The 24,067-nt window shown below is 31.3% G+C and overlaps 1 protein-coding gene across 1 annotated transcript in view; it reads left to right on the top strand.

The window, feature by feature from the left end:
* Dock7 (dedicator of cytokinesis 7) overlaps window positions 1–24,067 on the top strand; it is a 212,338-nt gene that overhangs the window by 51,389 nt on the left and 136,882 nt on the right. The window contains exons 10-14 of the mRNA XM_071617906.1: window positions 2,829–2,909; window positions 3,584–3,749; window positions 8,066–8,208; window positions 12,221–12,314; window positions 13,344–13,506. Coding sequence (XP_071474007.1) covers window positions 2,829–2,909; window positions 3,584–3,749; window positions 8,066–8,208; window positions 12,221–12,314; window positions 13,344–13,506 — 647 coding nt within the window. The remainder of the gene's footprint in view (window positions 1–2,828; window positions 2,910–3,583; window positions 3,750–8,065; window positions 8,209–12,220; window positions 12,315–13,343; window positions 13,507–24,067) is intronic.

Genomic DNA, 24,067 nt, shown 5'->3' with positions numbered 1-24,067 from the left:
TATATATATTGCATTCTAATCCATTCTCCACTTTGATAGACAATTTGCTTCTTCTGTATGGCTATAGTGACTAACGCCTTTATGAATATTGATATATAATTATCTGTTTGAGGCCTTTCAATTCTTTTGAATCTGTACCTGGAAATAAAATTACTTTATAAATTCTATTTTTAATTTTTTGAGGAAACTCCATACTCTTTTTCATAGTGACTTTACCATTTTACATTCCTGCTAATAGTGCATAAGTGTTTCACTTTCTTCTCATCCTCACTCACACTTATTTTCTGTTGTTAGCTACCATCCTGATGGATGTGAGATGATAATTTCATTGTGATTTGCATCTCTCTAATGTGTGATGTTGAGCATATTTCCACATGTTTGTTGACCATTTGTGTAAATTCTTTGGAAAAATATCTATTCAAGTCCTTTGCCTGTAGGTTAATCAAGTTTTTGTTGTTGAATTGTAGGAGTTTTTTTTATATATATATTGTTGAAATTAACTTCATGTCAGATGTACGCTGTGCAGATATTTTCTCTCATTTTGTACATTGCCTTTTTGTTCTGTTTATTTTGTCCTTTGATATAGTAAATGTAAGTTTCAGTGTTGTCCAATTTATCTACCTACTTGTATTGTTTGTGCTTTTTGTGTCATATTTTAAGAAATCATTTGCAAGTCCAGGGTTATGAAGTTTCCCCCTATGTTTTATTATAGGGACTTTATGGCTTAAAGTCCTTTTTTTTGCTACCAGGGATTGAACCCAGAGTTCAATCCAGTCATTTTTTTAAGGGCTGAGCCATACCCCCAGCCTTTTTTAAGTTTTTATTTTAAGACAGAGTCTTGGTAAGTTGCTGAGGCTGGCTTTGAAGTTGCAGTTCTCCTTCCTTAGCCTTCCAAGCCACTGGGATTATAGATGTGCGCCATCATGCCTGGCATGATTTTAAGTCTGATTTAAGTCTTTGATCCATTTGACTTAATTTTTTGTTACTGCTTTTGTACTACTTGATAGAAACTCCTTAAGTAGAAGAGAATTTGTTTTATCTATATAGGTGTAAGTGAAAGGGTGGGGTTGTTAAATACCCAGTACGTTATTGAGAAAATATATTGTACAAATATATCAACTCATTTTCTACTATGAAAAACAGGTTTCCTTCAAAATGCCCATAACTGTGTCAGGGTAAATTCCACACTGTTTCTTTTATGAGGCCATATAGTATCTGGCAACTGACAAAACTTACTGAATTCATTACACTTTATTTTCTATTACACTAAGTTTTCAAAAGCACATTCACTCCCCATTCATATAGAGTGTGACATGTATATATCCATTTTATTGAGGTATTTTTCTCTAACTTGCTTTATATGACAAAGTCATTGCGGATTTTCTTTTTTTGTTGTTAGTTTTATATTAGTACATAATAACAGTGGGATTCATTGTGATGTATTTGTACATGCACATAGCATAATTTGGCATTTTGACTTAATTTTGGTGTAAGGTAATCATGGTGTAAGGTAAGGGTCGTTTTATTCTTTGCATTTGGATATCCAGCTTTCCACAATATTTGTTGAAAAAAATTATCTTTTTTTCTGTTGAGTGGTCTTGGCACTGTTATCTAAAATCATTTGACCATATATATGAAGTTTATATCTGAACTTTATTTTATTTCATTGTCTGTATGTCTGTCTTTATTCTAGTACCATACTGTTTTGATTACTCTAGTTTTGCAATAAATTTTCACATCTGGAAATGTGAGACCTTCAACTTTTTTTTTTAATTTTTCACTTGAGGGTGTTTTTTTTTTTTTATGATTCGGATCCTTTTGAGATTCTTTCTGAATATTAAGATGGGTTTTTCTATTTCTGCAAAAAAACTCATTGGAATTTTGATAGAGATTTAATTAATAATAGATTACTTTGGATATTATTGGCATCCTAATGTTATTAAGTCTTTCAGTGCATGGACATGGGATATCTTTCCATTTATTTGTGTCTACTTTCATTTAACTATGTAAATATTTTAGTTTCTTTTTTATGTTTACTCCTAAATATTTTATTCTTTTTAATGTTGTTATAAATGTAATTGTTTTCTTAATTTTCTTTTGCAATTCCTCATTGTTAATGTGTCATTTTGGTAACCTGCAATTTGTTGAATTTACTTATTAGTTTTGATAGTTTTTTTTTTTTTTTTTTTTGTGGGAGGTGGAATCTGTGAGAGTTTGGTACATAAAAGATTATGTCAGGGCTGGGGCTGTGGCTTAGCGGTAGCATACTTGCCTGGCATGTGTGAGGCACTGGGTTTGATTCTTGGCATTGATATAAATAAATACAATAAAGGTCCATCTACAACTAAAAATATATTTTAAAAAAAGATCATGTCATCTGCAAAGATCATTTTAATTTTTACTTTCCAGTTCAGATACCTTTTATTCATTTTCTTAACTAATTGCTCTGGCTTTGACTTTCAGCATTATGTTGAGTAGAACAGGCAAGCCATGGACATATTTGTTTTCTTCTTGGGTTTAGAGGAAAAGCTTTCAGTCTTTCACCATTGGTTACAATGTTAGTTGTGAGTTTTTCATATACTGCCTTTATTATGTTGAGGTTCTTTCCTTGTATTCCTAGTTTGTTGAATGTTTCTATCAGGAAAGGATGTTAACTTTTATCTACTTTTCTGTATCTGCTTTTTCTGTATTAATTGAAATGATCATATATATTTTCTGCCTTCATTTTGTTAATGCATTGATTTTTTTTGTATATTGAACCATCCTTGCATTTTTTAGACTTTTTTTTTTTTAAAGCTTAATTAATCTTTACATTTTCCCTTTTACAGCTAGAAAAAGTCCTACAGCAAGGAGACATTGGAGAGTGTGCAGAACCATATATGATTTTCAAAGAAGCAGATGCCACCAAGGTAGAATGACATTTCCCCTTCACATTATTACTGTTGTTAATTTGGGACAGTAAATACAAAGTATATTAAAGAATTTCACTATTATGTCATTTTTGTTGTTGTTGTTATCCTACTTCCTTTTTTCCTTTTTTGGGGATCACGGTGACTGGGAATTTAATCCAGGGGTGCTTACCCACTGAGCTATATTCCCAGCCCTTTTTATTTACTTTTTAAAATTTTGAGACAGGGCCTCGCTAAGTTGCTAAAGCTGGTCTCAAACTTGCTGTTTCCTGCCTCATCCTTTCAAGTTGCTGGGATTTCAGGTGTGTGCCACTACTCCCAGTTCTTCCTTTTTATTTCCCTTTATTTCTCTTTCCAGCCCTAATTTCTAAGGTAAGATACTGTCTATCCTATATCCTATAGGAAAAGAGTATGTTAGGGAGGTTTTCAATCAGACCATTGGTTAGCTCTTGCAGGCCACCTTAATATTTGTTTCAGGGGATATCTTTGTAGAAAGAATTGAGATTGTTGAGTAGTTAAGATAATGCATTGTTACTTGATCTCTGAAAAGTATAAATTGCCTTTCTTATCTTTGTTGAAAATTTAAAACTCTTAACCTACCCCTTTATATAGTATTAAATAACATCTAATTGATTTCTTTCAAGCTTAATAATGTTTGAAGTTCTTTTTTGCAGAATAAGGAAAAATTGGAGAAGCTGAAAAGTCAGGCTGATCAGTTTTGCCAAAGACTTGGGAAATATCGCATGCCTTTTGCTTGGACTGCCATTCATTTGATGAATATTGTTAGCAGTGCTGGGAGTTTAGAAAGAGATTCTACAGAAGTAGAAATCAGTACTGGTGGTAAGCATGTTTTATATAAAATATTTCTAAATGTATAATTATTTTTTCTTATATAGTCTTATTTATATACTGCACAGTGTGGCATAGAAATAATTTTTTTCTTCTTTTTCATTTAACACTTTTATTGAAGTATAATTTGAATATCATACAATTCACCTATTTAAAGAGTATAATACAATGGTTTTTGTTATATTCACAGTGTTCTGCAACCATCACCACAATCTAATTTTGAAACACTTTTGTACCCATTAGCAGGTACTCCTCATTCTCCTCTAATTCCCAAACCCAGCTGTAAATAACCACTAATACACTTTCTGTCTTTAAGGATTTTCCTATGCCAGGCATTTCATACACAAGCAGTTTTACAATATGAGTTCTTTTGTGGCTAGCTTCTTTTACTTAGCGTGTTTTCATAAGGTTCATCCCATTTGTAGCATGTATCACTGCCTTTTTTTTATTGCCATGATAATTCATTGTATTAATGTACTATATTTGGCTTATCTGTTTATGATTTGATGGCCATATGGGTTGTTTCCACTTTTTGATTATTTTGAATAAATGCTGTAATGACCATTCATATATAAGCTTTTGTGTGGACATATATTTTTATTTCTCTTAAATATATAGCTAGTTGTATGATAATTCTGTTTAACCTTTTGGGGATTTACCATATTATTTTCCAATGTGACTTCACTTTCAAACATCTTGCTATCAATTTATGAAAGTTCCAATTTTCCAAAATCTTTGCCAGTACTTAGTTATCTGTTCTTTGATTATAACCAACCAGCCAAGCTCAGGTGAAGTGTTATCTCATCATGGTTTAGATTTGCCTTTCCCTGATAACTAATGATACTAAGCATCATTTTGTGTGTATTGGCTTTTTGTGTGTCTTCTTTGAAGATTATAGATTATTATCCTTTGTCCATTTTTTAATGGCTTTGTTGTCTTTTTGTTATTTAATTGATGCCTTATTTTTAAATGTGATTTTTATCTTCTTGTCTTTGAGTTGTTAGAGTTCTTTATATGTACTGGATACAAATCCCATATCTAATGTATGATTTGAAAATATTTTCTCTTATTTTGGATTCTCTTTTCTTGGTGGTATTATTTACAGTACAGAAGTTTTGAATTTTGGTGAAGTCCAGTTTTTCTATTTATTTTTGTCACTGTGATTTTGGTGTTGTGTCTAAGAAACTTATACCTAACCCAAGATTAAGACAATTTACTGTTAGGTTTTATTATAACATTTTTGTAGTTTTAGCTCTTACATTTAGGGTTATGATCAGTTTTAAGTTAAAATTTATATACAATACAAGATCAGGGTCCAACTTTATTATTTTTTTATTTGTCCATACACCATTTGTTGAAAAGGCTATTAAAATAACCCATTGAATAGTCTTAGCATGCTTGTCAAAAATCTATTGATTATAGATTGTAGGTTTATTTCTGGGCTCTTAATTCCATTCCACTGATCTAGATGTCTAACCTTATTCCAATACTATACTGTATTACTTTAGCTTTTAGCAAATTATGAAATTGAGAAAACTGGGCCTCTAACTTTGTTAGCTTTTCTCAAGATTATTTTGGCTATTTTGGATTCCTTGTATTTTTATATGAAAGTTTGGATTAGTTGTCAATTTCTGTAGAAAGACTGCTAGAATTTTGATAGGGCTTGCATTGAATCTATAGATCAATTTATAAATTATTGTCATCTTAATGATATTAAGTCTTTGACTCCAAGAACATGGGATGTTTCCCCCCATTTATTTAAATCTGTTAGTTTTTTTTTTTTTAGCAATGTTGTGTAGTTTTCAGTATATCTTTTGCCCTTATTACATTTATACCCAAGTATTTTATTGCATTTTGATACTATTTTAAATGGAATTATCATCTTGATTTAGATTTCAGAATGACCATTTTTAGTGTATAAAAACATACTTGACTTTTGCACATTGATCTTGTACTGTGAAACATTTTTTAAATTTGTTAATTCTAATTGTTATTGTTTGTTTTCTCTAGATTCCTTGGGATTTTCTATATATAAAATTAATAGGTTTACTTTTCTAATCTGTATGCATTTTAAAATTTTTCTTTTCTAATTGTCTTAACTAGAATCTCCAAACAAAGATAAGTAGAGGTGGCAAGAGTGGATATCCTTGTTTCACTCCTGATCTTAGGATGTATTCATTCTGTCTTTTACAAACATCAAGCACTGTGTTTGCTATAGGATTTTCTTTTCACTCTCTCTCTCTCTCCCTCTCCCTCTCCTTTTCTCTCTCCCTCTCCCTCTTCTTTCTCTTCTCCCTCCTTTGGTGATGGGGATTGATCCCAGGATAAGCATATGCTCTATCACTTAGCTAAATCCCAGACTGTAGTAGGATTTTGGCAGATGTGCTTTAGTCGGTTGAGGAAGTTCCCTTTTATTCCTAATTTTTTTTTTTAGTGCTTTTATCATGAAAGATGATTGAATTTTATCTAATGTTTTTTTCTGCCTCTTGAAATGATTTTTATGTTTTGCCCTGTTGCATTGATTGATTATTTTTTGGATGTTAAATTAACTTTAAATTCCTGGGAAAGTTCTGTTTGGTCATGGCATATAGTCTTTTCCATGTGTTTGCTAGTTATTGTGTTCAGGTATTTTGCATCTTTATTCATATGGTTTACTTTGTAGGTGTGTAGTTTTTCTTTCTTGTGATACTTCTGTCTGGTTTTGGTGTCAGGGTAATACTGGCCTGATAGAATGGGGTAGGAAGTGTTCCTTCTGTGTTTTGGAAGAGTTCTTGGATGATTGTTATTAGTTCTTTCAAAGATTGGAAGAATTCCAGTAAAGCTTTCTTGACCTGGTCTTTTCTTGTGGTAAGTTCTTCTATACTAATTAGACCTCTTCACTTGTTTTAGTTTTCTCTTTTATCTTGAGTCAGATTTATTAGTACCTTGTATCTTTCTGGAAATTTGTACATTTCATGTAAGTTTGAATTATTATCTAAGTATTGGCCTATACTTGTTTATAATATTGATATATATATTTCTTTTAACCTGTAGATTCAGTAGTAATACTGCTCTTCAATTTATGACATTAGTATAGTAAGCTTTTCCATTTTTCTTCATTAATTTAGCTGAAGGTTTGTGAATGTTTTCTTTTTGAAGAAATAATTTTTGGTTTTATTGATTTTTCTCTGTTGTTTTCTCTAGTTTCTATTTCATCAGTTTCTACTCCGATATTGTCTTTTCTGTATCCAGCTCTCTTTGGTCTTAGTTTCTCTTTGCTAGTTCCTTGAAGTATGAGATTATGTTACTGATTTGAAATATTTCTTTTTAATATACGCATTTTTTAGCTATACATTTTCCTCTGAGCACTGCTTTCAGTATTCCACTTGTTTCATTTTTATTTTCATACATCTTACTTTATAATTTCCTGTGTATAATCCCTTCTTTTCCCATTGGCTATTCCCAAGTGCTATTTCACTTCCAATTGTGAATTCCTCACATTTTTTACTATTGATTTATAATTTAATTCCACTGTTTTTAAAAATATTTTTTTTTAGTTGCAGATGGACATAATACCTATATTTTCTTTCTTTATTTTTATGTTGTGCTGAGGATTGAACTTAAGAGCCTCACATATGCTAGGCAAGTGCTCTGTTACTGAGCTATAACCCGAGCCCCAAACTCCACCGTTTTTGGAGGACATATTTTTCATGATTTTGATTCTTTTGGATTTATTGTATCTTATCTTATGTCTTATTATATGGACTGTTTTGGAGAATGTTTTATAAGTGCTTAAAGAATATGTAATTCTCTCTTACTTAGTAAAGTCTAAAATAAATGTCTCTTTGGTCCAGTTTGTTTATAGTTTTGTTCATATATTCTGTTTCATCATTGATCTTCAATTTGGTTGTTCTGTTTGTTTTAAATAGTAGAATTATCTTATATACACGGGATCTTTTGCACCACAAGGAAAAAGAATTACCTCGTGAAGTTTTTATCTTTCAGTTCTGTTTCAAATTCAAATGCTAAGACTGTATTACCATTATAGGTGACTAAAATTTCCATTTTGGCAAATATGTCATATAAATGAGTAGCTAGCTCCTCCATAGCTGCTTTTTGTAGTATATCTTTGATCATACACATAGCTCCTTGTGTGTTATAGTCTTTTAAAAAGAGAGCCAAAAGATTCAAGAGATTTCTTCCTAATCTCTCTAATATGCTACAATTTTCAATTTTAGTGTATTAGTGGATTCTTCCCTAGGTTTGAAAGCTGCTTTAAATTTAAAATTTTATGAAAATGATTGTCTTATTTTATTTCCCCTTGGTAGAACGAAAAGGGTCCTGGTCAGAAAGGAGGAATTCTAGTATTGTTGGCAGACGATCACTTGAAAGGACAACAAGTGGAGATGATTCTTGCAACTTGACCAGCTTTCGACCTGCTACTCTTACAGTGACCAATTTTTTTAAGCAGGTATTGTTCTGTCATGTAGGAGTTCTGGGAAGATGTTTGTATATAAATTTCTTTTAGTTTTAGTTCAGGAAAGTAATAATTGTACCATACATGTACATTCTGTGATTCTTAGAATCATGTGTGATTCTAAGAACTTTTTAAATTTTTTAAAAAATACATGACAGCAGTGGAATGCATTACAATCCTTATTAGACATAAAAGCACAATTTTTTAGTATTAGAACTTTTATTTATTTATTTATTTTTAATGGTGGTAGTGTGGATTTAACCTAGGGCCTTGAACATGTTAGGCAAGTGCCCTACCTCTGAGCCATATTCCCAGCCTAACTTTAAAGAAAGAATAAAAATTTAAAAAATAATAAGAGTAAAAGCTATAAGAATAAGAAACAATTTATATTCTATTGTTTTATTATTATAGTTATATAAAATTGACTTTAACATTATTAATGCATCAAAATTAATCTTTCATACCTATATCTTATTTCTCATTTGTAATGTATAACTTATCTTAAGCATTGATGATTTATGAATTTCCTTAGAGTGAATGTGTACTTTTCTTTGTCTTCCCCACCCCAATTTTTCTGACCTAGACTACCATAATCTACAGTATGTGGAATAAAACATTTAGACCTGTATAGTTCATTTCTGTGCTAAATTGTAGTCAGTGTTTTAAGAGATGGATTTATATATCCAAGAGTGTTTTTTCTTTAAGGACATTTTCTTTGAAAGCTGTTCCTTCTACTTCAAATCAAATCAGTATTTTTCACAAGCCAATCATGACCCATTAGTGGTATTGGAAACCAGTTTAGAAGTTAATACCCAGCAGAAAAAATAATAGTGTGTCGTGCTTCCTGTGGTTAAATATTGCTTAGGGAGCCATTTTGTGTATATGAATATATTGGGTTTTGATGTAAAATGGATTATTATATTGCAATCAAGATCAACAAATTTTGAAAGTTTTTGTCCTAAGTGAGAAGATGAATAGATTCATCTATGAATAGAGAGGAAACTTAGATTGAAGGAAAATGCTAAGAATTATCTCAGACTTCTTCATTTTGAGGTGTTATTTTAAGGAATTCTCTAATTATAATTTGAGAGGACAAGGTCAGAATGTTCATTGAATTGACAGCAATCTACTTGAAGCTCCCTTCTCTGAAACAGGTCAGTGGTATTCATAGGTGACTCCTGTGAGACATTCTAATGGATAAAAAGCAAATGATAAAGTGGTAAGGGTCTTTTTATTATGGACAGTTATAAAAGAAAGCATCCAGAGAAGGCTATAACAGTGTTACCTGAATGAAATGATAGGACAAATACAGGTGGAAACCAGGGCAGTAGATTAATCTGAAACAATAACACAATCTTGGAGATATGATGCTTCTTTCGGTTTCTATTTCAGCTGCTGTGTCACTTCTGCTACTGTTTACATAGCTTTCTTTTTATTTCATCAACCTTCTATATCCTTGAACTGGTGCAGTAAACCAGAATCAATAAGCCATCTACCCCTCTCCTGTTTAGCCAACAGTTATATTTGGAGCATTCATCATGTAACAGACACTATTTTTAAAAATTAAATTTGATTTATTTTAAAATTTGTATATAAAAACAAAAATTATACATATTAATGGGGATAATATGGTATTTCATTATATGTATACAGTGTAATATCTTTAAATGAGGTTAAAAGATTTCTCTCCTCAAACATTTATCTTTTCTTTATTGTGAAAACTTACAATATATACTTCTTTTTGAAATTTGATGTTCATTATTGTTATCTATAATCACCCCACTGAGCAATGTAGCACACTGGTAGACACTTGTTTTAAATACTGGTAACTGGAAATTAGCACTAAGTACTTCTGAAAACTTAAATGATTACTAGAAGTGTAGAGCAATAGAAAGGAAAGCATTTGCAATTTGTTTTCTGAAATTCTGTACTAAATCTATTTAGCCATGAGCATGTGCTATTTATTTATAAGTATTTTTCTTTTTATTATTATTATTTGTTTTAAAGAGAGAGAGAGAGAGAGAGAGAGAATTTTTTAATATTTAATTTTTAGTTCTTGGCGGACACAACATCTTTGTTTTTGTATGTGGTGCTGAGGATCGAACCCGGGCCGCACGCATGTCAGGGGAGCGCGCTACCGCTTGAGCCACATCCCCAGCCCCTATAAGTATTTTTAAATAGCTAGAAAATTATACATTACACAAATGCAAATTAAGTAAAAAGCAGAGATACAGTTTTAGCAAAGTAGAATTCAAGACATAAATTTCCCTTAAATGAGACACAGTAAGCAGTTTTTCCCCTATTTTATGAGAGATTACTATCTACAGTTGGGATGATTTAGTTATCAAGAGTGTTTATATATAAAATGTTTCAAGCCAAAAATTATTAGAAGTATATTAAGATTTTAAAACAAAGTCAAACTCACACATTTGTTTTAGAGACATTATTCTATACATTGACATCCTCATGAGTTATTTGTAGTCTCAGGAGTACACAACAGTAAACAAGCAATGATGAGGGGGCAAGTGTCAGCTAGACTACTCCAGCAAACTAGTGTTTGAAGGTTGGCTGGTATCAGCTGATCTAGCCTGACTTCTGCTGGTTATACTGAAATGACAGCTTTGTTCCATGGCTCTGAATGTCTGCTCTTATCTTCTAGCAGGTTAGCTTGGTCAGGTTCTCATAGCAGTGCCAGAAATTCAAGAGAGAGAGAGGGCAAGCTAAATTGTGCAAATGCTTTCTAGTTTCTTTTGCACATATTTACTTACTGGCCAAAGGAAGGCACATGGCCAAATCTAGAGGTGGGAATTATGGCACAACCAGCTAAAGGCACAGAAATAGGACATAAATGGTAGAGGCCAGTAATATAATTTTATAGGTTAAGTAAATGGAAGTAATTTAGTCTAGAGATAATCTGAATGTATTATGAATAAGGACTATATTAATTCTGTAGTCAAAAGGAGAGGATTTATTCTTTCAGTAACTATTTTTTAGTAAATGAACCTTTATCTTAGGTAACTGAAAAAACTTTATATATAGTCAAATTCTCCAACCATAACCCAAATAAGAGTAAAAACTGTTTAAAGGTACCAACAAAAAAATCTATAACCACTTAGAAATTAAAAATCACTTCCCAAATAATGAGATAAAAGAAGATCTATTCTGTTCCCAGTTAGAATATAATAATGAACAAATGGAAAATGTCTCTAGGGAAGCTCACAGTCACAAAGTAGTCTTACATAAAATACAGGACAATATACAAATAAGCATATATACAAATAAGAAAATGAAATGTCAAAAGCAGGTGGTTTAGATTAAATACTGACTCATAGTAAAGGAAAAAAAATCAACCTCGAACTATTTTAATTATAAGAAAAAAAGAAAATATTAACATTAAATTGAAAATTTCATATTATTTAGATTTTTGCCCACTTTTTGTCTCGGATTGAGATAATTTTGGAAGATTTTTTTTTCTCATAGTCTTAGTATCAGGATAGTTATGCTTTTCCTTAACAGCAGTTTTATTGTTGTTTTTCTTTTATAAAAAAGTTTAACCAATCTGTAGATTTTGCACTTGAGAAATTAGGTAATATAAAGTTGAAAAGACAAATATGAACTCAAGTATAACAAATTTATAAGACTTGTAGATTTTTGCAGTTTACATTACATTGCTTATTGATTCTGTTTTATATCTATATTCCTTTTTTTCTTTTCACCTACCTCTAACTTGTATTTGTTTTCTATATTTTATAGTGTTCTCTAGTACTATATAGGTGTAGATAATGGACTATAAGTAAATAAGAAAGATAATGCTATCATAAATCTCAGTAAAATTTGAAAGACCAACAGAAAAGAGAATAAGTTGAGATATTTATACTTATTAATTGAATTTTTCATTCTGACAGCATTATAGAAGAATTTCATGCTAATTAGCAAGCAGTATAAATGTATTTCTGTCTACTATATTTGTTTTACCACGTACTTCTATCTCTATCATTTAAATCAGGAAGGAGACCGTTTAAGTGATGAAGATCTGTATAAATTCCTTGCTGATATGAGAAGGCCATCTTCTGTCTTACGGCGACTGAGACCTATTACAGGTATTTTCAAATATTTGAGTATGTTCGGTTACGACTGTTGTCATCACTAATATATTAGTTACAGTTATGCATTCCTTATTTTCACTTATTTGGCCCATACATATTTCTATGCTCAATAATTGTCAATCTTCTTCACCTTATCAACTATAATGTGTTCTAATGATTTATATGTAGGATTTAGCACCTTTGATAATTTGAGTTCTAAAATGAAAATGATGAGTAATATTCTGGCTTAAAATTATTTTCTAGAGGGAAAAATGTGCAAATGGAATGCTAAATATTCAGAACAAACCATTCCAGAGTAAAGCTGTTTTGAAATCTACTAAGCCAAAATAAATCATTTAGCCTTGAACTGTTGGCTTATCACTGTATGTTTTTTTTTAAATTCTTATTGATTTCTTCCATTCATTATTCAGAAAGCATTTGTTAAGTTATATGCATGTATTCAGGTATTAATAATTTCCAAGTTCGAGACTCAATAAAATAAAATGATTTAAAGTCTGAGATGATAGTAATTTGACTTCTGTAGTATTCTTCCCAGACTTTCTGCAAAGTAGGATCTCAATTCTTCCCAAATCATTTTTATCATTATTATAGTCAGCTTTCTATAATTGTGACAGATTATTTGAGAAAAATGAACTTAAAAAGGAGGAAAGATTTATTTTGGCTTTTAGTTTCAGAGGTTTTGGTCCATGGTTGATTGGCTTTGTTGCTTTTGGACCTGTTGTGAGGCAGTGCATTATGGCGGGAAACATGTGGTAGAGCAAATCTGCTTACTTCATGGCAACTATAAAGCAAAACCAGAGAAAGTGGCTGGGTCTCAGTATCTTCTTAAGGGTCCCACCCACAGTGACCTAACTTCTTTCACTAAGTGCCACCTCCTAAAGGTTCCACCAATCCCAATAATACCACATGTGGCCATCAACCCTTTAACACAAGAGCCTTTGGGGGACAGTTCAGATCTAAAATATGCCAGTCATTGAATTTTTATTTATTATGATTACATTGTTCTTACGTTTTTATATGTAGCTCAGCTGAAGATAGACATTTCTCCTGCACCCGAAAATCCTCATTATTGCCTAACCCCAGAGCTGCTTCAAGTGAAGCTTTATCCCGACAGTAGAGTCAGACCTACCAGAGAAATTTTGGAGTTTCCTGCAAGGGATGTCTATGTTCCAAACACTACTTACAGGTAAGAGATTTTTGGAGACTGCTGAGATAAGGTATTATATATTCTAAAGTATTATATTATATATACTAAAGTAAAGCTAGAAAGAAACTGTCCTAGAAACTTTATAGCTTTGTTACTTATTCCATCTCTCACTGTGATGGAATGTTTTTATATAATGGTTAATAGCTGTTGTGTATTAAGTTGTTACTGTGTACCAGGTAAATTACCTTACATGAATTATCTTATTTAATCCTCATACTTTGTGTATGAGGATTAAATAAGATAATTCATTTTAGAGGTGAATAAACCAAGGGATAGAGGGTTTAAAAATATTGCTGAGCACCATACTTTAGTACAGTGGTGGCTGGCATTTGATACCTGGGCTGTTAGGTTAAAACATTTGAACTCCTAACTCATATATTTTCTCAAATGTTTATTATATAACTAATATTATACATGAACCAAATTTACATACTTACATTATTTTCTAACAGTTAGTAAAAAATATGGGTTAGGTGTATTCTACCTAGAGAATACTAGGTACATAGTTGTTGGATATAACTTCTTAGGCAGAATGCTACACAATGTGAGGAGTGTCATTTCCTGATGAATGATGTTCTTTTTGTTTGTGAATTCTGAGATCATGACTCTGTTATTGAGATATCCAACAGGGCAGCTCAGATATGATATTCTGAAACAGAACTTTGAGTTTTCATGCAAGACTTCCCCATCCTAATATATTTTACTACCAGTTACCAAATTCCCGAAGAAAAAAATTTTGAAATCACAGTTTCTCTCTTTTCCTTACCCCAGCATTTATTCAGCCAAGTTATTATAGGCTTTACTTTCAAAATATATCCTGAATCCAATGCTTCTTATCACTTCCACCTTTTAAAAATTTTAGTCTAAGGCACCAGTAGAACAGCACTATCAGGTAGAAATACAATGGGAACCACACTTGTAATTTAAGATTCTATAGTTGCTACATTAAAAAAAGAATCAAGTGAAATTAATTTTAATTATGTTGTTTAACTTAGTGTATAAAAAATATTATTGCTTTCACTTCAACATGTAATAAATGTAAAAAGTTGGTATTTTACTTTTCTCTCCTAGTAAAATTTTTGAAATCCAGTGTATATTTTATTATTAAAGCACACTTCAGTTCAAATGATCCACATTTCAAATGTTTAGTAGCCACTTAGGACTGGAAGCTACCATATTGAATAGCTATTTTTTTTCTATCCCCAACTCAGTCACTTCTCAGTATTACAGCTGAAGAGATCTTTAAAGGTTATAAGTTTATTCATTTCTCTGTCTGAAACTCTCAAGTGACTTCCATTAAAAGCAAACAGGATTTTTTTAAAAAAAATAATAGTCTATAAGACTTCTTGATCTGGCTCCTTTCTCTAATTTCACTCTGCTTTACTCCCTTCATTTTACCTCAGTGGCCTTTCTGTTCATCCTTGAACAAACAATTCCATTCTGCCTAAGGTTTTTCCATTTGCTTTTGCTCTGCCATTTTTGTTTTCTTCATATTTTCACATGACTTGTTTCCTTATCAGTCATGCATTTGCTTATATGTCACTTTCTAGAGAGGCTTTTCCTTATCATCCTAACTAAAAAGATCCAGTGTTTTCCTCCTCTGGCTCTTTACCCTATTTATATTTTCATTATCTGGGGTTATAACATATAATTAAATGATCTTTTTTTGTTTTGTTTTGTTTTTCTCACTTGAGTGTAATACTGAAAAGGGCAGGGTCTGTTTTGTCTCATTTACCACAATATTTCAGAGTCTAGAATAGTTTTCTACCTCATAGAAAGTATACAATAAATGTTTATTCTATCAATTAAAAATATTAGAAACTGTAGAGTGGTAGAAGAATGTGGTTTAAAAATTATACATGGGCTGGGGATGTGGCTCAAGCGGTAGCGCGCCCGCCTGGTGTGCGTGCGGCCCGGGTTCGATCCTCAGCACCACATACAAACAAAGATGTTGTGTCCGCCAAAAACTAAAAAATAAATATTAAAAAATTATAAAAAAAAATAAAAAAAAATTATACAGATGTAACTGTTTATTATTTGGATGACAACGTTATGGGTCAGCTAGCACCCCTCCAGGGTAGTTTCTTGCTCAGGAGGTGATGAGCCAGCTAAGAAAAAGAAAGTCTGAAATATTTAGTAAAGAAATAAGAGCCAGAGCCAGAAATTAGGTTCAAAAAAGGGGAGCTCCTGATAGGTCCTCCAGTCTACATAGGAGCTGGAACTACTAGAAAAATTGTTCCTGTCCTTCATTTAAGGGAGACTACATCAAAGGCAGGGATAAGGTTTCAGCAAGAGGATTCTTGATTCTTGCTGTGGCAGGGGACTTGCAGCAAACATGTTGACTGGCATCTTGGCAAGCCACCCATCTCTGGTCCTGTGCGGAATCTGTGGCAGAGCTATATAGAAAGTCACATGTACTAGGCAGTCTCAACCATCAGGGATGCTGGCTGCTGCTGGGAGTTCCCGGATAGCAGACTTTCCTACCAATGGTTTCTGTATCAACTGGGTTCACACACATTTCACAGGTTGCTTCCAGCAACTTAGGGATAATTACTTTATTGGCCACTGTTTTCATTTTAATAAAATGTGAGATAATAATACCTGTTTTCTTTTGGATGAGTGCAAAGCACAAAACTTTCCATGTAATTGATAATGTGAGTTAAATTCCTGGGGCTTGCAACCTAAACAAGAAGATACGATAAAGAAAAAAAAATTGTGTGCATATGTGTATGTGTGTGTACTTATTTATGTAGCTATAAAAAGAAGCAAAGTAGGGGTTCTGGTTGTGACTCAGTGGTAGAGCGCATGTGTGAGGCACTGGGTTTGGTCCTCAGCACCACATTAAAAAATAAATAAATAAAAGTTATTGTTTCCATCTACAACTAAAAAAAAGTTAAAAAAAGAAACAAAATAGAACAAACTATTTGACAAGTTGTGTACATGCCTATTTACAAGGACATGGAATTAGAATAATTTTATAATTAGAAGAATTATATAATCTCTTAGAGGAGATGAAAAGTAAACACACCAAAAGATTTTAATGGTTTTATAAATTATAAGTTACTATGGTTTTGTTTTGAGTTTATACAGAATGTATAAGTGTGTCTTAGTAGCTATTTAAGATAACTTGTTTGTTTGGATTTGCTGTTGGTTTTTTTGGTAAATGCTTTCTCATTTGAAATAGTATTGGTAAGACTAGTTGGTAGTTTATAAACTAGAATTAGTTTCTATTCTTAGAGTAAACTTTTCTGGCAAAGGAATGAATCATAACATATTAGTTGGGAATGATCTTGAGAGATTGTTGACAATATCTTGGGACATTTAGTTTGGACTGTCTAATTACTCTATTAATTCTAGAGTTAATACAATTCCACATTATTATTAAAAATATATTCTAGGCAAAAAGCTTTTTAAAAAACAATTCATTATGTATAAGTAAGAATTTTTCTTCTCTCATGAGTGAACAGTTTATTCCCAGAGAAGACAGAATTAGCTAAGCTCATCAGGAAGATTGGACATTCCTATTTAATATGTATTGAATATGAATAGTGTTTTTTTAGGTGAATTTATTTTTTCATTCTTTTTAGATATGTATGACAGTAGAGTGTATTTTGAAATATACATACATGAAGTATAATTTATTCTATTTAAAATCACATTCTTGTGGTTGTACATGATATGGCGATTCATTGTGGAGTTATGACTACTGCTTTAAGTGTTAATGTTTTTTGTCAAAATAAATTTGATTCAGATTGAGTTTTGTGTAACCTAATTCTGCTTATATACAGTTTATAAGGAACTCATGTAAAGTACATATTAACAGACATTGATAAATTGCAAAACAGGATATCAAAGTTATTAAATTTCTTATTTAAAGACATTATCATAGTGCTATGTTAGTAATATGTTATTAGTGAGAGCTGTTGAAGCAAGAAAGATGTATTATTTTGTTTAAAAAAGAGATTTGTAATTTTCTAGTATGAGGATATCTTCAGGGAAATAAAAAATTAAATTCATGAAAATACAGAAGTAGTATTGTGGTTACTATATTTTGTTGGCTTTTTTTGTTGTTACTACTGTTTTGCTTGAAGTATCTTTCTCTTTTTAAAAAGACAGTTGAAGGGCTACGGTTATAGCTCAGCAGTAGAGCACTTGCCTCACACATGTGAGGCACTGGTTTCAATCCTCAGCACTCCATAAAAATAAATAAAATCAGTAAAGATATTGTGTCCATCTTAAAAAAATTTTTAAAAAAAGACACAGTGATTATAAAGTTGACTGTGCTCTTTTATATAGTCATTTTCCACATTATATAAAGAAATAATTATTTTTGTGTTGCTTGAAATGACATGACTATATATTCTATGAAAAGTTGGGAGATAAACTCCTATAACTCATATTTTATAATGTTATTTCATTTAAAAATAGTTTCTTAAAAAAGTAAGATTGACTAGTTTTTCTTCTTTTAATATGGTGATAATAAAATTACCTATGTCTTAGAAATTTGTGAGGATTAGATACTTGTAAAGTGCTGGCACATATGAAGTGCTCCATAGAAATTAGTTATTGTTGTCATCATTAGATTACATTTACCCCTGTGTTACACAACTTGAGAGATTGGTTTGAAAAGAACAAGGATTCTGGCCTTTTAAGATATACATAAAAGAGAGAATGGGTTAAAAAGGGAGATTATCAAAGTCAGCATTGGTCTGCTTTGTATTGTTATTTGAACCTTTAGTGTCCATGATGCCTGAAAACCAAATCATGTACAATGCTTATTCTACTTTATACCATTAGAAAGATTTGGTCTCATAGAGAGGATTTATAGTTTATTAAAAAAAAAAAAAAAACCTTTAGCATGTCTAGAAAACCTCCCATAGATAAGAATAACACATAGTATTTTGTTTTAGTAAGAACTTAAAAGGATTATAAAGTGTCTCATGGGGTAAAAATGATTAAAAAATTCTCATGTGAATAAATGGACATGATTGAATCAAACATTTGACTGAGGTGAAATGAAAAACCACAAGAAAAAGAGCTATATTCTGAAAGTGACAGGTTTATTTAATATCATTTAATATTTTTCACTTATTTAATTGTTGATTTATTAACCTATTATTTAATATTTTTCAATTCCAGTTTTTATTTGTACTGTCAATTTAAACTATATTTTAATGTATTCTATTTATAATATACATTTTAAATATGTTTTTAAAGACATTATTGGAATTTCATTAGAGATTTTAACATTTAAGTAACAAAGTGACATTTTTTTCCACATGCGGTTGGTTACTTATTTTTAGATGAGGTTAACCCAGGAGGACCTAGTCTTTTTAAATCCTTTACCATGGTAAACGAGGATATATAGACATGTAGTCATTTCTAGCAATCAGGAAATAAATGACATATTTCTTGTTGAGCCAAACAAGTGAGGTTTACATCAAATGATTCCTTTATCAATGAAATGTTATCACAATATCATAGAAGAGGTAGCAATGGGACTGTTACCTTATCACAACCAAACAATAAGCCCTTTCTTACTGGCAGGAAAAAAAAATCTTTATGGAATATCTTAAATCATCTGAAAGTTAGATAGTAGATCCTGTGCAGTGTTACTTGTGTGCTAAATTGTTACTTGGCCAACATTCTTGCATTTGAGTTGTAACAGATCAAGGTACATCTAATTGAGCAAATGCTTATGTGTTTTATTGACATCCAGTTTTTTAAGAGATGTGTCCACAGAGCACATGATATTCTTGGCAGGATTTTTTAGTTAGTCTCTTTCCCAACAATAGCCTAGGTGTAATTAAACCTGCTGAACTTTTGTTATTCTATCCAGTTTTTTTTTTTTTTTTGGAGGAGACTATGGCTAGAAATATTACCAAGATTATAAGAATAAAGTGGTACAGACGTCATAACTATTACTGTGAGAAACTAAATGAAAAGATGTGGTAGATGATGTTCTTGACCTTCACAGGAGTATCTCTTAATAAACTTTAGTAAATCTGTTTTTTGTGAACTAACTGGAACATAGTTTAAACTTTTTGTTGTATAAAATTCCAAATATAGGGCTGGGGTTGTGCCTTAGTGGTGGAGTGCTTGCATCTTGTGAGGCACTGGTTTCGATTCTCAGCACCACGTATAAATAAATGAATAAAATAAAGGTCCATCAACAACTAAAATAAATAAATAGGTAAATAAGTAAGTAAATAAGTAAAAAATAGAAATTCCAAATATATACAAATAATGAGAAAAGTGTAGTTAATTACTGTTAGCATTGTTATTCTTTTTTTGGTACCAGGGTTTGAACCCAGGGGTATTTAACCATTGACACACATCTCTAGACCTTTTTTTAAAAAAAAAAAAAAAAAAATTTATTGTAGATGGACACAATACCTTTCTTTAAGTTTATTTTTATATGGTGCTGAGAATCAAACCCAATGCCTCACATGTGGTAGACAGGTGTTCTACCACTGAGACACAACCCAGCCCTCCCTTGACCTTTTTGAAACAGGGCTGGCTTTAAACTTGTGGTCATCCTGCCTCAGCTTCCCAAGTCGCTGGGATTACAGGCGTGTGCTACTGTGCCTGTGCCCGACTTGTCATTCTTGTTTCATCTGTAACTTATCCTTTTCTCTCTCTCCAGTCAGACTTGAAAGAAATGCACCCATCATAGCATTTCAATTGTTAAGTCCTGCAATATGTATCTAACAGATACTTTTAAAAAATTAGCCATAATAACAAATGAAATGCTTTATGATCTCTTTATGGATTTATTATTCTCAGTTTTTTTCTGAAGAGTTTAATGAGCTTATTATAGACTGATTGAACTTTTTAACCTAAAATTTTGTTTCTAGAACTAGCTTGACAGGTCAGAGTGAGTAAATACCTGAAATACCTGTTCTCTCCATTGTGACATGAGAACCATGTGATTCATGTTTCTGAAACTAGGTTATTATACCATGTTAGGTCTTTCATTGGAGCCCATTTAATAATTTATTTATTTATTTCTGTGAATCTTGTGATCTTCATTTTTGGAATAAAGTTTTTAAGTGCATAAAATAAAATTCATAGGATAATAAAAGAAATAAATTATGTTGAGTTAATATCAAAATATTAAAATTGTGATCTTTCTTTATTAGTGAATTAAATAATAAGATATAGCCTGAGATGTAAAAACTATTTTCTAAATATATTACAACAACATTTTGAGATATTTGTAATAGTTTTGATATAAAAATGTGTGATTTTTATTCATGATAAAGTCTTATATACTGCTAAATACTGCTGAGGTTATTAGTTTCTTACATTCTTAATTTAAGGAAGTGCAAACTTCATCTGATTGTTACTGAAAATTAAGGAACTTTTTTTTCCCATTTAAATGTATAGTTCCCTGTTTTAGAGGATATTGGTTTTTGTTTTTACTTTTAGTGTTCATTGATGTCTCATACTAATGTCACATTTGCTATTTTGATTTTGCCCTAGATATAACACTCTTTTATCTAATTGGTTCTAGTTTAACTAGAGAAACTCTTGAGTTGAGAGCTCTTTCCTAACATTTTAACATGACCACTCAGGAGTTTTTAGGGGCTTGCCTTTGAAGGTATATCGAAGATGTTAGAGTCCCAGAGGAAAGAAGTAAAGTTCCAGAAACAGCAGACTGTGAAAAGAACAGTTTTGTTCAGCTTTCTTAAGAATTAAGAGTATTTTAAATATCATTTCCATGAAGGAATGTGGTGATATCTAAGACCCAGTTTTTAAAAATATATACATATGTTTAAAACATAATAGTTCATAATTATTAAAATACAGTATCAGAATTGATTAAAACTACATGAAATAGATTTGGCAGGTCATCATTATTATTATGTTCTAGATGTACAAACTGAGACTAGTGTTTATTTGAAGATCAATAGCGGAGACCTTACATCTTTAAGATTGTAGTTTATTGCTCTTTCAAATAAACCTTATTATTTTGTTAGCTATTTTATTGTTCTTATGGCTAAACACATTTAAGCTTTAGAAAAACTTCTGTTATTTTAGAAGGACTCCTTAATTACATTTTGTACTTTCTAAAATGTTATTGACACCTCATCTAACAAAGGTTTATTATGGGAGATTATTAGTTCTACTTTCATGACCTTGAACTGCACATTTTGCACCAATTGAGTAATTTTGCCCTAGTTGATTTGTGCTGAGAATACTTTGGACTTTGATAAAAGTGCCAGTTGATCCCTTTCTTTGCATTTTTGAAAGCTGCAGTATTGGATAATCACCCAGTAGTATGTGCGTAAATGCAATGCTGTGGTTATTAGTGATGGGAAAATACAAAAGGAAATTTAAGTATCTATAACAGAAGGGAGAATATATGATTATACAAATTTGGAATACAGGATTTTTTTGTTTTTGTTTTTGGTACTTGGGATTAAACCCAGAGGCACTTAATCACTGAGCCACTTCCCCAGCGCTTTTTTATATTTTAGTTAGAGACAGGGTCTTGTTGAGTTGCTTAGTGCCTTGCTAAATTGTTGAGGCTGACTTCGAACTCTCAATTCTCCTGCCTTAGCCCTAAGCCATTGAGATGGGATAGGTTTTGTAAAAGAGACATTTAATAAATGTTGCTTAATGAATATATTTTTGAAGAATGAATGAGTTAATTGACTACCATGAGTTATGTTATTGGAAAGAAGAGACATATGCATGAAAACGTGTTGATTGTAGGATGGAAAAGAATATAAATGGATTGTAAAAGGTGACCCTGAAATGAGAAATGTGTGTACTTGAGAAAAAAAAGTTTTTATCAGATTAAGAGACATTTCCAAAAAAGGTTGTATTCGACTTGGTGGCTTATGGTATACATTATTTACAAAGTTAAGTGAAAAATCCTGGGAGCTTAGTAGAAATATTAATGGATATAAAGAAGTTAGGGAGGAAAGTGTTAAGTGTACAAAGGAAGAGAGAAAGGGTTGAAGGGGATCACAGAGACAGTAAGTGGCTGGTGAATTTATTTGATATGTTGAATTTGAGAAGACTATAGAAGATGGATCCAGGTAAAGGATAACGGAGTATATAGTGATATTCTGGAAGCAAAATGAAGGTTAAAATAACAAAAAGGGATTGGGGATATAGCTCAGTTGGTAGAGTGCTTGCCTAGCATGCACAAGGCCCTGGGATCAATGTCTAGCACCACCCCCACCACAAAATAATAATAATAACAAAAAAGAGGATATTGATATTAGTAAGTTCTAGAGATATCAAAGGGAAAGTAGGCTGAGAAGACCCATTAGGTTAGATAGCTGTTTGTGGTGAAATGCAAACCTTTTTGGCAAAGTAGTGAGGACAAAAGGACATCATTTTATGAACTGTAATGAAGAAACTCTTTCTCTACCATAATTATTTCTCAATCTGAGCTTTCTATGGATAAAAATCCAATCTAGTATTCCTAAAAGGAGCAAAGTGAAGCATACTGTATGAGAATTAAAAAAAAAAAAAAGGAAAACTGAGGAAAAGCAACTGGCATATTATATAATGCTTATTTTGCATTTGATAGCTTTGCATTTTGGTGGTGGTGAGGGAGCCATTTTGGTATCTGGCTCTAAAAACAATATAAATGTTGATAGCTTGGGCTGCAGTTCTGAAAATTATAGCCTGTGTTTTCCTTTACTCTTTTGTGTTCTTTGGAGGGAACTATTTATGTAGGATTCACATATATATAGCTTTTTTACTAAGTAACATAAAAATATGACATTAATTTAATAATTTAATATATACAATGCTGAATATTGCCTGTGCTGAGTCACCATATAACTTAGGTACCATCTCCTTTAAAAACTGTGTTTAATTTAAAATTTTACTTCTCCTTGGTAGTTTTTTTTTTTTTAAAAAACACTTATTTAAAATAATACTGGCAATTTGATGTTATGATCAAAAAATGTATCTAATAATCTGTGGTGATTTAGATTTTAAATTATTTAAGTTAGAAATGTCTTAGTCCTATGTTTATTATAATGTCAATTAAAAAACTACAAGAATTTAAATTTCTAAATTTAGGGACTGAGTCTTTATTAAAATTTAAACATACATACATGATTGTCATGCTATTTTAACATTCCATAATGTGTTATGATTGTCAGTTCAGCTTAAAATCTACACAAACATGTTAGACTCATAGCATGTCCAGGGGGAATACATTATTATTATAGTTTAACTTAATGCCTCAAAGGCATTCATTCTTATTGTGTTCTGACAAAATCCATTTAAAATTTTTGGTTTTCACAGTATTAAGTGTTAAAATATATGAAATACGTACAATATAGATAAGCTAACAAATATGTTAAGGTACAATGATACCTGATGTTAAAGTCAATGTGACTTAGTAATCATTATCTACTGCGTTTGTAAAAGACATTGAGCCTGTTTGAGTGCAGTTTTTCATCTTGGTTAAGTAAACCATATCAAACATTTATTTCAAGTTATTTTGTAGCAAAATAAAGCATCAGACTTATCATTTATATTACAGGTTTCCACATGTACTATGACT

The sequence above is a fragment of the Marmota flaviventris genome, chromosome 10 (genome assembly GCF_047511675.1).
Source record: "Marmota flaviventris isolate mMarFla1 chromosome 10, mMarFla1.hap1, whole genome shotgun sequence".
In the NCBI taxonomy this organism is placed as follows: Eukaryota; Metazoa; Chordata; class Mammalia; order Rodentia; family Sciuridae; genus Marmota; species Marmota flaviventris.
Note: the sequence above shows the minus strand (reverse complement) of the source record. Positions and strands in the feature narration are given on the sequence as shown.